Source organism: Triturus cristatus, chromosome 7 (assembly GCF_964204655.1).
Source record: "Triturus cristatus chromosome 7, aTriCri1.1, whole genome shotgun sequence".
NCBI classification, from domain to species: Eukaryota; Metazoa; Chordata; class Amphibia; order Caudata; family Salamandridae; genus Triturus; species Triturus cristatus.
In genome coordinates this window covers 980,832,985-980,851,262 of record NC_140590.1, presented here as the reverse complement: position 1 = coordinate 980,851,262, position 18,278 = coordinate 980,832,985, and the positions used below count along the sequence as shown (strand labels likewise).

General features: G+C 48.6%; 1 protein-coding gene across 1 annotated transcript in view; it reads right to left on the bottom strand.

The window, feature by feature from the left end:
• Positions 1–17,790, bottom strand: part of LOC146810952 (uncharacterized) — a 142,111-nt gene extending 124,321 nt beyond the window's left edge. Inside the window, exon 1 of the mRNA XM_085615018.1 lies at positions 17,724–17,790. Coding sequence (XP_085471144.1) covers positions 17,724–17,790 — 67 coding nt within the window. The remainder of the gene's footprint in view (positions 1–17,723) is intronic.
• Positions 17,791–18,278: the final 488 nt, after the last annotated feature.

The following is an 18,278-nucleotide window of genomic DNA, read 5'->3' as shown; positions in this document are numbered from 1 at the left end:
AATAAAAGATCATATTCAGACTTTAACTCCACAGAATACAGGTGATTTGTTTTGAGAGGGAAATGAAAAAAGATGCACCCAGAAAATGAATGACTGCAGCCGGGCTCGTTGGGTCACATATCAAACACAAGGAGATGATGGACGGAGTGCTGAAACTTTTCAGACACTCATCCCCAGTCACAGATCTGGGTTAAATCCATCGTCATTCTTTAGCTCACTTCGCAACCTCAGTTCAGACCCAGCTATGTGCAAATCAGTCTTAATCCTGTGCCTCATGGAAACAGTCCAGTCCGAACTGCCAAGCCAGGTCTTCCCTGAACCGGAAACAAGCATCCTGGGACCAGTTTCAGGCTAACAGCCCTCATCAGCAAGGCTAGCTTGAATCCAGTGGCAAAGTGAGCAAGGGACCCATGTCTGGGCATACCCATCCAACTTAGGGTGAACAAAGCAAACACAAGGAAATGATGGACGGAGTGCTGAAACTTTTCAGACACTCACCCCCAGTCACAGATCAGGGTTAAATCCATCATCATTCTCTAGCTCACTTCGCCACCTCAGTTCAGACCCAGCTATATGCGAATCAGTCTTGACCCTGCGCCTCATGGGAACAGTCCAGTCCGAACTGCCAAGCCAGGTCTTCCCTGAACCGGAAACAAGCATCCTGGGACCGATGGCCCTCATCAGCCAGGCTGGCTTAAATCCAGTGGCAAAGAGAGCAACGGACCCACGTCTTGGCATACCCTGCCAACTTAGGGCGAAAAAAGCAAACACAAGGAGATGTTGGACGGAGTGCTGAAACTTTTCAAACACTCACCCCCAGTCGCAGATCTGGGTTGAATCCATCATCATTCTTTACCTCACTTCGCCACCTCCGTTCAGACCCAGCTATATGCAAATCAGTCTTGACCCTGTGCCTCATGGGAACAGTCCAGTCCGAACTGCCAAGCCAGGTATTCCCTGAACCAGAATCAAGCATGCTGGACTGGTTTCGGGCTAACAGCCCTCATCAGCCAGGCTAGCTTGAATCCAGTGGCAAAGAGAGCAAGGGACCCACGTCTGGGTATAACCTGCCAACTTAGGGCAAACAAAGCAAACACAAGGAGATGTTGGACGAAGTGCTGAAACTTTTCAGACACTCAACCCCAGTCACAGATTTGGGCTGAATCTATCATCATTCTTTAGCTCACTTTGCCACCTCAGTTCTGAACCAGCTATATGCAAATCAGTCTTGACCCTGTGCCTCATGAGAACAGTTCAGTCCAAACTGCCAAGCCAGGTCTTCCCTGAACAGGAAACAAGCACCCTGGGACTGGTTTCTGGCTAACAGGCCTCATCATCCAGGCTAGCTTGAATCCAGTGGCAAAGTGAGCAAGGGACCCACGTCTGGGCATACCCTGCCAACTTAGGGCGAACAAAGTAAACACAAGGAGATGATGGACAGACACTCACCCCCAGTCACAGATCTGGGTTAAATCCATCATCATCCTTTAGCTCACTTCGCCACCTCAGTTCAGAACCAGCTATATGCAAATCAGCCTTGACCCTGTGCCTCATGGTAACAGTCCAGTCCGAATTGCCAAGCCAGGTCTTCCCTGAACCAGAGACAACCATCCTGGGAACGCTTTTTGGGCTACCAGCCCTCATCAGCCAGGCTAGCTTGAATCCAGTGGCAAAGTGGGCAAGTGACCCGTCTGGGCATACCCTGCCAACTTAGGGCGAACAAAGCAAACACAAGGAGATGATGGACAGACACTCACCCCAGTCATAGATCTGGTTTAAATCCATCATCTTTCTTTGGCTCACTTTGCCACCTCAGTTCAGACCCGGCTATATGCAAATCAGTGTTGACCCTGTGCCTCATGGGAACAGTCCAGTCCAAACTGCCAAGCCAGGTCTTCCCTGAACCGGAAACAAGCATCCTGGGACCGGTTTCGGGCTAACAGACCTCATCAGCCAGGCTAGCTTGAATCCAGTGGCAAAGTGCGCAAGGGATGCTTGTTTTCAATTCAGGGAAGACCTGGCTTGGTAGTTCGGGATGGACTGTTCCCATGAGGCACAGGGTCAAGACTCATTTGCATATAGCTGGAACAGCTGCTTACCTCCCACCATGATAGAAACTGCTTTAGTTGTACTTCCCAAGCCATGCAGGACTTCACTTGTTATACAACTCTGGCCATATTGAATGTCGCCTAGAAAATATTGAGCATGATATTGGTATCGAGATTTGCTTTCATTTTTATACCAACCGCCTGCGGTCCCTGATTGAAAAGGGTTCCTCGGTAGATGACGCTACACACAAATGAGAAACCACAATAGATACTTTGAATGAGATGGGTTCTGACGGGTCCAAATACTTAAAAACAATTTTTGTTTAATGCCTCACATTGTGTAAAGTTGTTACAGACTTACTGAGAGAAAACTGTGTGCGTGATGTAAAATACATCTGCTTCGACAAATAATGCTTTTCCGCGAAAAAGTGTTAAATAAATATAGAAATAGGTTAACTAATTTTACCTTATTCGGTACTTGTGGACCAATCGGGGTTCATCCTTTATAGATGCACCTCACCTAACATAATACTATTATTCTTTCCCTTGTGACCATCCCTCAGTGGACACTCAGTTGCCAGCTGTAACCTTAACTGACTAGAGAACACATTTGATATGCTGAGCTATGAATTATTGTTCATAGTTGTGGAAAGAAATGGGATATGGGGGACTAGATAATCAGATTTAGCAGTAGGATGTAAAGGTCATTGATGGGACAGAGGCAAGTCACTTACAGAAAACTGAAAATCAATTATAATCTGGAAAGGGTTTATGCAATTATTGTATACAGTTAGATCGTCTGACAAAAAATCATGTACTAAATATGGGTTACAAAATCATTGTCCCATTAGTTGTAGATTTTTTTATTGAAAACTCCAGTGGGGAGATATTTTCATAGACCATCTCTAGTATACAACATGTATTTCAGACCATAAGCTGACAATGTATTGATACGACACCCCTGGCAGCGATTGCCCCTCTCAACACAAGGTAAAGTAGCACTATTGAAGATGATGATGTTGCCTGTTTTTTGCAAGTCTTATAAAAATACCTGTAATACTCCTCAAAAAATATTTTGGCATTTGTTAATTATCAACTTTTGAAGGGGTAACATGAGCATAGTATCACACCAAAAACTTCAATTGCCAGTGCCAGAAAGGGGCTTCCGAGCCCCAAATTATAAATTGTACTATTTCTGAAAGATAATTCTACCTGCAGATTCCACACCTCTGGAATACTCCTTGAAGGACCAGGCTGGTCAGAAAAGCTCCTTCCATAGTCCTCTCCAGACTGTAGAAGACTCAGATGGCATATCGATGCTAGAAGTGGCATCATATAACATCACAGGACCTTTGGTGCGATTTGGAGCTCTTCAGGGATTGTTTCTCTCAGAACAACAGAGCAACTGTGAAATGTCAACCCCGAAACGGCCAGGATTCAAGCCATGTAAGGGCTGTAGGGTTCAAATGCCTTTCCACTGAACCCCATGACATTTGCCTATTGTGTCTAGACTGTGGTCAAGACTCCTTTAAGTTATGCATCCAAAGGCCATTGAAGAGAGGGAAGCAGAACCATTTATGGCCTGAGCCAAGGATCACAGAAGGGTCTGACACAAGTCACAGCCTTAATCTCCATTGAGGTTTGCGTGGTCATTGACTTCCGAGTCTTTCCATCATGAACACAAGAAAAAGGAGAGGTACAGTGGGAAGAAAAGAGAGGTACGTTCCCGAGGCGTTCTCCTCTCCCCTCAGGCTCCTCTTCGAAGCCAGAGCTGATCGACATCCAGACTCCATTGGAGCCTGCGCCACCGACGTCAGTGGAGTTCCCATCACCACTGCTGCCTCTACCCACAGTGACCAGCGCAGAGACCTATCAGACTTCCTTTTGACTGGTATGGATCCGGTGCTGTACATGAAAGCTATGTTCGAGTGTTTCGGGTGGGCTGTGGTCCAATCTGGAGCGTCTTTGGGCCCCAATGGTCTTTTTGAGTTGCACTGCGGACTACGTTGGCAGGTCTCTTCCGATTAAGGCATTTGCAACTTTCATGCCCCAGTTTGCTCCTTTAATCCTGATGATGCTGTAGTGTATGCCAACATTCGACTCCCGAGTCGTGCCTCAGATGCTATCACCACAGATACGGAAACCACAATCGTCCCCTACAACTTCACAACCAACGGGGGCTATTCAGAGGTCTACACGGGAAGCCCAGTGCCTCCTGGAGAATAAGAAATGAAAGGAGATGGGCTACTCCTCATACCACCTCTTTGTCTATTCCAGCTGTTAACAACACTACAGCCAGGATATAGAGTACTAGGACAGGAACAAGGGAACCCTACTCACGCGGAACCAGGGTAATAAACTTATTATCAATAGACAGAGGCTCCTGTGGACACTTAATGAAGTAATCTCAATGTATATGAGCACAATGGCAATATATTGGGTTATAGTGATATTGGAGAGAGAAGGAAGCAAATACACATCTGATTTGTTTTTTAATCAAAAATAAAAAATCTGCAATATTAAAAGAACATGTCCCCACATACTCGCGCAAATGGGGGCACAAACACCTGTTTCATACAGCATGTAATATTGGTAACATGCATAACGAATCAGGCAGAAAACAGGGCGTCCTTCAGTTCCTTGCAGTAGCATATGGGTCGGTGCACGGTCAAATACCCAATCAAAATAGCCCAAACATACACTGTATCCGGTATGATATTGGAGGCCTAACAAGCATAGAAACAACAAGAGTTTAATGCTTGATTATACCCGTGCTATGTCACATATTTATGAGAATGCACATTCTTATAGCAATATATGCCCAATCCATAATTTAGTATATGGGGTGGGAGCAAAGATAGAACGGTGGACCCTCTACCCTCCGTAGACATTAAATCATTAAATATGTTATGTGCTGCGCAGTAGATCCCCATTCCGCATAGTACATATAAGGTTACGCGGTCAAATGGCTTAAATCCCATAGCCCCTCGAGTAGGGTCCCTCCTTACCTCAGTATGGCTATGAACCGACTCAAAAGCGCCTCCTGTAGAGCAAAGGCGGTCTGAGATGTACCCATGCACCGCTTCGGTGAAATAGCCCGCGATGGCGTCCCGAGGTCGATGTATGTTAGACCCAAGAAGTTACATCAAATGGTGTCGCATTTCATTGACATCGGATGGAAAGAGCAGGGGCTTCAGAACAGGTTATTCAGTTAGACCTAGACAGTGCAGACTCAGACACTAGAGCAATGGGGTCAACAGTGGCGGTGGGTAGGCATGCATGGCTCAGGACATCAGGTTTATCTAATGATCTCCAATCGACCCCCATGGACCTGTCGTTTGACAGCTCCAAGCTGTTCAGGGTCAAGGCTGATGGCATCAGCACCACATGTCTTCATGACTGTGATGGCAGTGGTGGCAGCCCATCTCAGAATGTCAGGAATTCCAGTTTTCCCTTACCTGGACAACAGGCTCCTAAAAGCCAGGACTCTGAAGATGGTGCGGTCGGATCTTGAGTCTGCAGCATCTCTGCTGCATTACCCAGCCTTCTCCATTAACGTAGCCAAATCTCAGCTGGAGCTCTCCCAGTTCCTCGTGTAATTAGGGACAGTACTGGATGCCACCCTGAATACAAGTCTTTGCTCCTGTCCTGCGGATATGTGACACTGTTCCCTCTTAGGAAAGCATTCATGTTCAAGTTCTGTGTGTCATCTGCCTGCTTAATCTGCTAGCTTCTTGCATTCTCCGGGTAATGCATGTCCCATGCACATGAGGGCTCTCCTGTTTCGCCTCAACGGGCAGTAGTTCCAACTTGGAGACCTTTCAAACTTTATACTGATTTCTAGGGAATTTGCAGTGTAGCGTGCCTGGTGAGATGTGGAGAACTTGTCCAGAGGGATGTCCTTCCAACTTCTTCCTGCCTTGACTATGGTAGTGACAGGTGCCTCCAGTCTAGGGTGTGGTGCTCACCCGGAGGAGCTGGAGATCAGAGATCTTTGGTCTCCAGAAGAGCAGAATTTTCTCATCAATCTACTCGAATTGTGGACAATTTAATCTACTCAATTTATTGACATATTCACCTAGCGGTCAATGCATTCCCCTCTTTTCTTCGCAGTTGGTTAATCCATATCTTGACAAGCAATACGATCACAATGTGTAATATCCGCAAGAAGGGGGAGTAAGGTCCCAGTTTCACTCTCTAGAATCTCTGAGACTCGGTCCTGGACTCGCAAGCATGGAATGTGTTTGGTTGTTCTCTGAACACCAGAGCCGAGTCAGCATCATCTTGCTAACCACATGTGACATTTTAAATCGGAGGTTGTGAAGAACATCCTCCACAAATAGAGCACGTCCCACTTGAATCTCTGTGCCACTCATTCCATTTCTCACCACCCAAAGTTTTGTGCCCTCCAAAATCTGGTACAAGGAGTCTTGGGGGATGCATTTTGGTAAAAGTGGAAAGTCCCCAGCACTACACGTTTCCTCCCATACAATTTGTTCCTTGGCTTCTGAGCCCTGGCCCACGTTATCTTGTTGGCACTTGATTGGCCAAGAAGGGTGAGCTACACAGATCTTCTACACCTCTCCTGTGTCACTGTCTCTGACTCCCTCAAAGGGCGGATCTTCTCTCCCAATTAGAGGGGCAGGTACTCACCGAATCTCCAGACTTTACACCTTCATGAAGGGAAATTGAGTAAAGACACTTTTGATGGTCTTCCAGCTGCCTGATGAAGTGTTGGAAGTGATCTTATCTGTCCATCGTTCCTCCACTAAAGCTTTTTATAGTGGGGGATGGCAAAGGTTTTTGTCTTGGTCAACAGATCACCAGATTGATCCCTTGAAAATGCAGCTGTCCATCATTCAACAGTTCACATTTGTGTTGGCTCAGGAAGGATGTGCCATGTGTGCGGCAAAGGAGAATATAGTTGCCTTCTTGGCTTTCCTTTGCCTCCCAGACCAACCGTCCCAATTCATGTCCCCCATTGTGTTAAGGTTCTTGAAAGGTCTGACCGACATGTTTCCTTCCACTCCATTTATTATGCTCCTGTGGGACAGAAATTTGGGGTTACCCTTTTAATGGGGTCACCACTGGAGCCCTTACTTAGTTGTTCCTTATGTCTTTTGACTCTTAAGATGTTTTTTCTTGTTATCATTATGTCAGCCAGGCGGATCAGTGAGTTGCAAGCACTGAGCATCAGGCCTCCTTTTACTTTCTTCTGTCATGGCAAGTTGGGACTCAGAATCAGATCTGCTTTCTTTCCTACGGTGGCGAACCCCTTCAATTTGGGTCAGTCAGTCACATTCCCTTCTTTTGTACCCTACCTCATCTCGAAAAGGAGGATGAGAGATTGTATAGGCAGGGCAAAAGACGGAGTTGAGTTTTTAAATTGATCGCATAAAGGTATTCCGAGTGGACAACCAACTCTTCATCAGTTCTATGGGCAACAGGAAAGGAAAAACGATGTAGGTATGGCCCAGATGGATTATCCTTTGTATTTAAATCTGCTACGTGATGGCCCAGAAGGAGTCCCGGAAGGCATTAGGGCACACGTTACAAGGGGCAAAGCTTCAACATCTCGATTGGGCAGGTGGGTTCCTAAAGGCGGCATTTGCAGAGCGGCCATTTGGTCATCCTACCTCAACTTCACCAAGTATAATTGTCTAGATTTGTTGGTGAGAAGGATGGGCATTTTGCATTACCAGTACTTGAGGATTGCTTGGTGTAAATATCCATCTGAAAGAAACACATTAGTTAGATTCCTCACCTTAGAATATCCCCGGGCGTCAGGCTGGATCCGGAAAGATTTTTCATCAGCAATACCCTTGTGCGTTGCTAGGCGTCATCTGCGGCTCCGCGTCCGTCATCGGCGTTGTGATCGCCGGGATGACGTCATCGGAGTACTTAGACGCCGCCCTCGCGCGCTGACGTCAGTTCTTCTTTTTTCCGCGCCAGTAAGCGCCGATCTGGGAAGAGCTTACCCCTTTTAGTCATTTTTTTATTAAACTTTTTGAACTCTTTTGGTTCTATTTCCAGTCGACCTCGACTCTGGTGGCGGTAGGGATGCCTGAATTCAAACCTTGTGACGCCTGTCACCGACTGATGTCGGTCACGGATCACCACCACCGGTGTCTCTATTACCTCGGGGCCGACCATGATGCCGAGTCGTGCCTCGACTGCCGGGCCTTGAGCTCGAAGGCTAGGTGGGAACGGTCCCGCAAGCTGCTCGAGATCTGGCAGTCGGCTCCGCGCCGTCAAGGTCCCGGTCGAGGAGGAGGTCGAGGGACCGGTCGCAGAGCCGCAGCCATCTCCGCTCATCGGGGTCGAAGTCTTCGCACTCTGGTAAGTCGAAACACAGCAAGAAGTCGAAGAGACGACATCGCTCTTCTGACTCCCCTCGCCAGTCTCCCGACTCGGCTGAGGGTTCGGGTGGCAACACTCGCGCGGCCCCGTCAGTCGCAGGAGTCCCTGGGTCTGACGCGACTCTGGCGGAGATCAGAGACTTCCTCGTGGCCATGAGGAGCCTGGCTCCGCCTTCGGGCCCCGCGGGCTTAACTGGGAGGCCTAGCGAGCCGGCGGCTCCGGCCCCGGGGCTGTCGTCGACTCCAGTCCCGATGCTGCAGGCCCCTGGGGGATCCAGGCCTGGATCCTGGTCGACGACGGTCGACCTTACGACCCCTCCGCCGGCGCCAACCCCTCCGGTGCCACCCCCGGCGCCGCCTTCGGACGACGCCGTTCCCCGGTTTAGTCCCAGTTTGGGCCTAGCGACGGAGCCGCACCGTTCGGCGCCGTATCCGGCGCAGATGGATGACAGATTCATCTCCCGCCCGGCTCTGACCCTTCCACCTGTATACCAGGAGTCGGATGACGGAGATGACTGGGAGGGGTCCAAGGACCCTCTGGCACAGCAGTGCCAGTTATCTCAGGACTGGGCAGACGAACTGGGGGATGCCAGTGGTCTTGTTACATCCCCTGACACTGGCTTCATCTCTCCTCCATCCGTGGCTACGGAGGAGGGTGCTACGTATTCTGTGGTGCTGCGCAAGGCGGCCGAAGCCCTCGGGCTGGAGCTGCCTGCTGTGGCCGTGAGGACTAATCTCTTCACTGAAGTACTTCAACCGCCGGCAAGCTCCTCGGAGCCTCTCATGCAGTTCAATAAAGCACTGACCGACGTTCTGATGGGCTCCTGGCCCAAGCACTCCACAGTTCGTCCTGTGGACCGGAACGTGGCCCGGTGCCAGTGCCCTGCACCGGGCGACCCCAGTTTTCTGTCGGTGCACCCCACGCCCGAGAGCCTGGTTATCTAGGCCTCTACCTCCCAGTCCTCCTTCCCGTCCGCTCCCCCGGATTGGGAATCCAAAAGGTGGGAACAGTTTGGGAAGAAACTGTTCTCCTCCCTTAGTTTGGGGTTGCGGTCTATCAACACCGCGTGCCTTTTGGACCATTACTCCCACTCCCTGTGGGATACGGTGGAGGACGTGCTGCCCCAGTGTCCGAAGGAGGCCCGGACACGGCTCGCCCAGGCACTTGCCAAGGGCCGGGATGCGGCACGGTATTCGATCCGATGTGGACTGGACACAACGGACTCGCTAGGCAGGGCAATTGCGACCTCTGTGGCGATTCGTCGCCACGCCTGGCTGCGGTCAACGAATTTCTCCGGGGATGTCCAGAGCACCCTCATGGACATGCCTTTCAATGGCCGTCGCCTTTTTTGGCGACAAAGCGGATAGTGCGCTGGAGCGCTTTAAGGACTCCAGGGCTATGGCCAAGTCCTTGGGCCTCTCGGCCCGCGCCCGCAACCTTACGCTTTTTGCTCCTTTTGTGGCCAAGGAAGGGGCGCCCCCTCATGTCCGTCTAGCCACAGGTCGCAGAACCAGCCTGAACGCGGTCGCGGACGTGGATTCCACCGAGGTGGAGCAGGGGGACAACGTGCCGGTCCGTCCACATCTGCCCCAGCAGCACCCGCCTCAAAGCCCACCTAGTCCGAGCTTTCAGGCCCATTCCACGCCAGTGGGAGGCAGAGTTTGCCATCACCTGCTCCACTGGCGTACCATAACATCGGACAGGTGGGTGCTGCAAATCGTCCGAAGGGGCTACTCCCTCCCCTTTGAGGCGACCCCTCCAGCCATGCCACCGCAGTACCACGGCATGTCGGGGGATCACTTGCAACTTCTGCAGGAGGAAGTTACGGCCCTCTTGGTCAAGGGGGCCATCGAGCAAGTTCCTGGCCCAGAAGTAGGTCGGGGTTGTTATTCCCACTACTTTCTGGTTCCCAAGAAGGGCAAAGGGGGCCGGTAGGCCACGAGCACTTTCAGTTTACCGTGCTCCCCTTCGGCCTCACCAGTGCCCCTCGGGTGTTCACGAAAGTGATGGCGGTGGTCACAGCTCACCTGCGCAGATTAGGGGTTCCAGTCTTCCCCTATCTCGACGACTGGTTGTTGAAGGCGGGCTCGCCCCAGGCAGTCGTCTCCCACCTCCAGACTACGGCCGACCTCCTGCATTTGCTGGGGTTTTCCATCAATGTGCCGAAGTTGCATCTGAGTCCCTCCCAGAAGTCCAGCGGTTCTGGACTTGCCGCAGTTCCGGGTTTATCCTCCGGAGCTGTGGGTTCGGGATATTCAGGCTCTGATTCCGATCTTTCGGCCTCTATCCCGGGTTTCGGTCAGGTTGGTGCTGCGGCTTCTGGGTCTAATGGCCTCCTGCATCCTGCTGGTACATGACGCCAGGTGGCGGATGCGGGCTCTGCAGTGGGACCTGAAGTTTCAGTGGGCCCAGCATCGGGGCAACCTGTCCGACCATGTCTTGATTTCGGAGGGCACTGCAAGACAGTTGCAGTGGTGGCTCACGGACCGCGATTGGGTCAGTGGCAGATCCCTCTCCCTACCCCAACCGGAGCACATAGTGGTGACGGATGCGTCCCTCCTGGGATGGGGGGGGCCACATGGGAGAGGCGGAGATCAGAGGCCTCTGGTCTCCGGCGGAGTCCCGGCTCCATATCAACCTTCTGGAGCTGCGGGCGATCCGACTTGCACTGAAGGTATTCCTTCCCTCTGTTCGGGGAAGTGTAGTGCAGGTGTTCACAGACAACCCCACCGTGATGTGGTATTGCAACAAACAGGGCGGGGTGGGGTCGTGGACCCTTTGTCTCTGCGCCTCTGGACATGGCTGGAACATCAGGGCATCACCCTGGTTGTTCAACACCTGGCGGGCTCTCTGAACGCCAGGGCGGACGAACTCAGCCGCCGGTGCATGATGGATCACGAATGGCGTCTGAACTCGGACGTGGCGCAAGGCCTCTTTCGGCAGTGGGGAGAGCCTTGGTTAGATCTATTCGCCATAGAAGAGAACGCGCAGAACTGGAATTTCCAAGGCGGCACTCGCTCGGAGATGCTTTTCACGCGAGTGGAGCTGCGGTCTGTTGTACGCCTTTCCGCCTATACCACTTCTGCCCAGAGTGCTGAAGAAGATCAGGCGCGACCGGGCCCAAGTCATCCTTGTGGCTCCGGATTGGGCACGAAGATACTGGTATCCCGAGCTACTCGGTCTATCGATCGGTCCCCCGATTCGACTGCCTCTTCAGGAGGACCTTCTGTCGCAGCAGTAGAGGACGGTCCTCAACCCGAACCTGTCCAGCCTCCACCTCCATGCGTGGAGATTGAGCAGTGGCAGTTGATGCCATTTGACTTGCCTCCTGAAGTCTGTAGTGTTATTCTGGCAGCCAGGTGTCCCTCCACAAAAATCGGTATACGCCTGCAGGTGGAACAAATTTGTGGCATGGTGCACAGCAAAGGCTGTGGATCCCCTTTGCGCCCCTCTTTCTGAGGTTCTCCTCTTCCTTCATTCCCTGGCCCAGCAGGGCCCTGCTCTGGGCACCCTCAAGGGATACCTTTCGGCTATTTCTGCTTTCTTACGGCTTCCTGATCAGCCTTCTGTTTTCAAATCCCCTGTTGTTTCTCGATTCTTTACGGGCATTACTCACATGTTTCCTTCTGTCCCTTTCGTAATGCCTCAGTGGGATTTGAATCTAGTCTTGACCTATCTGATGTGCTCTCCCTTTGAGCCACTTCATAATTGTCCCCTTCGTCTTCTGACCCTTAAGACTGCTTTCCTGGTTGCCATCACCTCTGCTAGAAGGGTGAGTGAGCTCCAGGCTCTCTCTTCTAAGCCTCCTATCCTTTCTGTCCATCTGGACAAAGTTGTTCTCAGGACTCGTCCTTCCTTTCTCCCTAAGGTGGTAACTGCCTTCCATATCGGCCAGTCTGTTACACTGCCCACCTTCTTTCCGCCTCCGCATCCCTGGGAAGAGGAAGAGAGGCTCCACCGTCTGGACCCAAAACGGGCACTGTCCTTCTATCTGGACGGCAACAAACAGTTCCGGGTGGACGACCAACTCTTTGTTGGCTACGTGGGCGCTAGGAAGGGGTGGGCGGTGCACAAGCGAACCATCTCTCGGTGGGTCGTTTTGTGTATCAAGGCCTGTTATTCTTTAGCTAAAAAGGAACCTCTTGTAGGGCTGAGGGCCCATTCCACTCGGGCCACAGCGGAGACCGCTGCCCTGGGCTGGGGAGTCCCCTTGCAGGACATTTGTCAGGCAGCAACGTGGGCCTCGCTATTGCCTGGACAGCCAAGTCCGGAGAGACGGCTTCTTTGGCCGTTCTGTTCTCCAGGACTTTCCGGTGTGATCTTGTTTCGCAGACCCACCACCGGGGTTGGTATTGCTGGGGTATCTATTCTAAGGTGAGGAATCTAACTAACGTGTTTCTTTCAGATGAACAAGTTACTTACCTTCGGTAACGATATATCTGTAAGAAACATTAGTTAGTTAGTTAGATTCCTCACCGCCCCACCCATCCTCCCCATTCTGCGAACCGATATCTAGGGTTGAGGTCATCCCTTTCAGGGCCCTAGATTCTTGGCACCAGTGTCGGTCTCTTGCATGGCTCTGCGTTCCTGGCGCGGAAATCTATGTACAAGAAGGACGTCAGTGCGCGAGGGCGGCGTTGAAGTACTCCGACGACGTCATCCCGGTGATCACGACGCCGACGACGGACGCAGAGCCACAGACGACGCTTAGCGATGCGCAAGGGTATTGCTGACGAAAAATCTTTCCAGATCCAGCCTGACGCCTGGGGATATTCTAAGGTGAGGAATCTAACTAACTAATGTTTCTTACAGATATATCGTTACCGAAGGTAGGTAACTTGTTCAACAAACCCTCCATCCTCAGGATAGAATTGCTTGGGAATCTAATCAAGAGGTGAGGAATCTGTAGGTCGAAGTCTCACTCAGAAAAAAAAATTACTTACCTTTTGTGGCAACATTTCTGGTGGATGCTTTTTATGCCTACAGAATATTCACCAATTCCTTACATCTCCCTTTTGATAGGGGTTATGGGCCTGTATAATATGATCCCATTTCTTATGCTGTTGCACTACATTTACAATCTGGTGTCATTCCCGTCTTGCTGCTTCAAAGACAATAGATGGGAAACTGATGTTGTCCCAGTGGTGGAGGCCTTTTATGACTCGTGTGATCTCACATGACATCACTACCCGCATGGATACAGAGCCAGCGCCACCTACTGTCAAGATAGAGCTATGGAAGTATTTTTCTGGACCAGTCTGACACCGGGAGCAAGGTGGTTTGCCCAAACTGCAGGCAGAAGAATCTGATTTCCAGAGAGGTGATACACTGCAGTTGGACTTGATAAAAGAAGAGTATAATACAGATTCATAGACACTACCAGGCATTGCTTACAACTTTGTGTCATATCTACGAAAACTGAAATGACTTATATGCAGCCAGGTTTGCCACTGTAGACTTGTTCCAAATTTAGGAAAGTTGCAAAAACCACCACTGCTTCAATGCGGACTGGAGTTTTAGGACTTAGGGCCTAAATTGCATGCGCAAACAGGTTTGCGACCCGTTTGCTCATGCAAAATGTTACAGGGCCATGTACAATTCCTAATTAGCGAGTTGCAATTTATTTTTGACTCGCTAATTAGGAGTTGCGAGTCGCTATTAGGAAGGGGCATGCCAAGGGCGTCCCTTCCTATTAGCGAGTCCCTACCCTATGTAAGCATGTTTTGCGACCGCAATTGCGGTCGCAAATCACTAACAAATTACCGCCCTTTTCAAGAGGGTGCTAATGGAGTCGCAAATGGGAAGGGGTCCCAGGGACCTGCCCTTAAAAAATTAAACGAAAATGTTTCATTTTTATTATTAAATGCATCCCGTTTACCTTTAAGGAAAATGGGCTACATTTAAAAAAGAAAAAACTGCTTTATTTAAAAGCAGTCCCAGACATGGTGATCTGTTGAGCCCAGCAGGCCACCATCCCTGGGAGGGCCTGTCATTCCCAATGGGCATGAAATATTCATGAGCCTCGCAATTTGCGACACCATTGGGAATCGCAAACAGTGTTAAACACACTGCTGTACATGCCAAATAGCGCCTCGCAAATTGCAAGTCGCAAATGAGTCACAATTTGCGAGGCGCTATTTTGCAGGTCGTACATCTGGCCCGATATGTTTATCACCACAGCGGTTTCATAAAGTGTAATGTGGGGATACCAGACACCTGCTCAAAGTGTAATGTGGAAGAATCAGACCTCTTCCATATACTTTCCTTTCTATTACACATTACTGGAATACAATCACAACATTTCCAGGGGCTGGTAGAACCCATCAGAGTCATGATTATTCACAAATGACAAGGTGCAAAAGCATAGGGCGCATAGCCCACTTGGTCGAAAAGGTCCAGAGAAGGAATATCCCACCTTTCTTCCTTTCCCTCGATGCAGACAATGCATTTGATTGGATTAACTTTGAATTCTACTGGGCGCAGTGTATGACAAAATTCAACTAGGTTCATTGATGAAGAGTAGGATTCTCGCTCGTTATAAACACCCATTAGTGAGGTTGAGGGCTAATGGGTTGCGACTCCTGACTTTTCCTGTTAAATGGGGAGTCTATGCAAGGATGCCCGCTTCCCCCCTCGTCTTTCCCCTGACTGTTAAGCTCTTGGCTATCAAGGTCAGAGACTTCACAGGGTGTTGGGCCAGCTTTTACGGCTTGTCTTTTCGCTGATGAAGTGCTTATCACACTACCTAACCCATCTGAGACCCTACCCGAGATAGTAACTCTACATAATCAATTCAAACGGGTTTCTGGTTTTAAGTTAGTAAACAAAAATTACACTACTTAAATCTAACGAGTCCATTAAACAAGCTACCCCAATTGCAAAATCTAGCCCCCTTTCATTGGGAACCTCTCTGGATCAGGTAACTAGGGCTCAATATAATGAAACACGTAGATGAATGGAACAGGGCGATCTGGTTGTAGCTACGCAGGGAAACTCTAGATGATGTCTTCCTCTAGCACTCCTTGTATATTTCTTGGTTAGGTCGCATTAACATGGTCAAATAAATATACTCCAAAAACAGTTGTACCTGTTCCAGTCGCCCTACGCCCAGTTCTATTAAGGATATCTACTCTGTCCATAAAAACACTTGTTGGTTTAACCTGGGCCGGCAAAAAAACGCAAATAGAGACGCACTTTCAATGACACCCAGACATGAGGGGGTTAGCATGCCCCCAACATGGTGGGTTACTACTGTGCTACGCATCTGTGCTATATATGTGAATGGGTGGTATGGGAAAGTGAAATTAAATGGCTTCATATGGACGAGCTGCCGCATGTAAACCACGATGGCATCTACCTTGCTGGCACAGCTACACCAACCTACGGTCCCATACCCCCCTACCGTAATAAAAACAGTTCTGAACATTAGAGACAAGTTGGCAATGAAGAGGGGCTCATGTCATTCCCCTTCTCTAACACACCCATTGAGTGAAGCCCAGACTTTACCCACGCATGTACGCCCTAGTCCTTTCGAGAATGGGCATCGAAAGAATGTAGGGTCCTGAGCAATCTATTTCAGGGAAGAGCCATTAAGTTATTTGAACAATGCAAGCAAGAGTTCCATGGGTTTCTGCATAAGGTTTCCAGTATACAGGAAGAATGGCGCACTTTACAGGTAGCGGTGAAATAGGGAATCGGTACAAAATGAAAACGGTGCTACCTGGTCAGGGGGAACCCAAAACCCCTGAAAAAGAGTGGGCGAGGGCCTCACCCTGTTCAATACAAACAAAGGTCCCGTGCACACGTCAGGTAAATTGGTTCAAAACAATGTGAATTAACAATAAATATTTCATGTTAAAGCAAAATTGAAGACAGGGTCGACAAACAATAGTTGATTTGTCCGTTTTATATATTATGGACCTCCTTCAAGAGGAAAACACCAAGAAGAAACCAGCCGACATGTGTTTCGTCGATTGGGTAGTCACCCGTGACTCTTCAGGGCTCGGGATAACAAAAAAAAACATGGTACAGTACAAATTTTCCAAATTATATATTTGCACTATAAATTGCGGCGAGGAAAAGTGGCGAGAAAAACACCTCCAGGTGAGTGGAAAAACCCAATAAGTAATGTGGAAAGAGCAAAAATATGTGACTTCACACAACTGGAAGAAAAAGACCAATAGTGACGTAGGAAAATTATTATTTTCATTGTAGTAGAGAAAACTGGATAAAAGGAAAAAAAGAAGAGAAGAGAAAATAAGAGAGTAGGACGAGGAAAAAAGATGGAAAAGTTGCCTAAGCATAAATAACAGTAAAACTATTGGAACAATTATATACATTGCGTGTATTGACAAAAATTCATAAAAGCGGCGGAACGGGAGTGGTAGGTGAGTGAGTGCAGGCACACGTTGCAACTCTAATGAGCACAGGCACAAAGACCAAAACATCAAAAATAGACATATTAGGAAAATCAATAAATTGGCCAAAAATGCAACTAGAGCAGATCATTGTAAAGAAGAACACTTATTCACATGAAACACTGAATAGAGTATCCTGTAAATAAAGGAGAAAATCATTTGGACCAAAAACATTTGAAGTTCCTTAGCAAGATTAATACATTAGCAAAATGAAAAAGAAATGAGCTGCGTTCTCTCGAAAATATTAATTAGTCACGCACACGAAACAATAAAAAAGTTACTTGTAACAATGACAAGGATCTTCGTGCCAAGAATACATAGGGTTCATAAACATAACAGAAAAGGGTGACATTTGCAACATATTTAAAGCGAAAAAAATGGAGGGCTAATTTTAAAGAGAAGGAAAACGGCTGTAGAAGATAGAGAGAAGAAGACAAAGTAAAAAGGAGCGTAGCATTAGATTGGAGAAATTAATCCATTGAAATGGCAAGGGCAGAAGAGTTGGAAATACCTGAAAGTGTCAAAATATGCGGGATCTGTGGGATGATATAACCAGAAACAAGAGTCAATGAGGAAAAATGCATGGTGTACAACAAAAGAAAGGATCTCGTAAGACGGGACCAAACAGGTAAAAAAAGGGGGTCAACAATCACCGGTGAACCGGTGTTAATTCCAATACGGTTCGAAAACGGGTAATTGACGTAGGAGAGCGGCCAGTAGTGGCATATATGCAGAACGGCGAGGCTCCCATAAATATCAGGAGCAGTCAAAGGCGGGCGGATACAACCGTCTACAAGGAAAACTCTTGGGTCAAAAAGAGAAGAAAAAGGGAAAATTAACCAGAGAGGGAAACACACCTAATATTAGTCTTAAGTCGTGAATCTACGGATGCGCTTACCTGCAAAAGCAGTACGAGGGAATGTTTCTTTGGTCGTTCTGGATGCGGAAGGAGCAAATGTTGTCATGCCCCCATCATTAAATGCGAGGAGGAGGGGCGGAGGCACAAAAAAATTAACTAGAGCGCTAGATCTGGATCCGGAGGACCCGCAAGTGTGTCAGGATCTTCAAGGGTACAAGTGGTAAAAATGAAAGAAGGACCGATTATCGTGTAACTCTAAATGTAGCGGGTGGACTGTTAACTAATGTGGGAAAATGGAGAACGAGCAGAATGTAAAAGTGTGAAAGGTATAAGTGAAAGAAGACAGCGTTAATTTAGAAAAAAATATACAACATTGAGTTCACACACTCAGAAAAACGTAACCTGTCATCACTATAATAATGGACAAGCACATAACATAACATTGTATACAGTTTGCAAAAAACTAATCAGAGGGAAAACTACTCTAAATAATGCAAGGTTAAAGAGTAGAAAGTGAAACTGGAAAACTAGGTGTCTGGTCATTAGAGTGTTCATGAACCTAAGAAGTACTGGAACTGATGATCGGAATTTTGG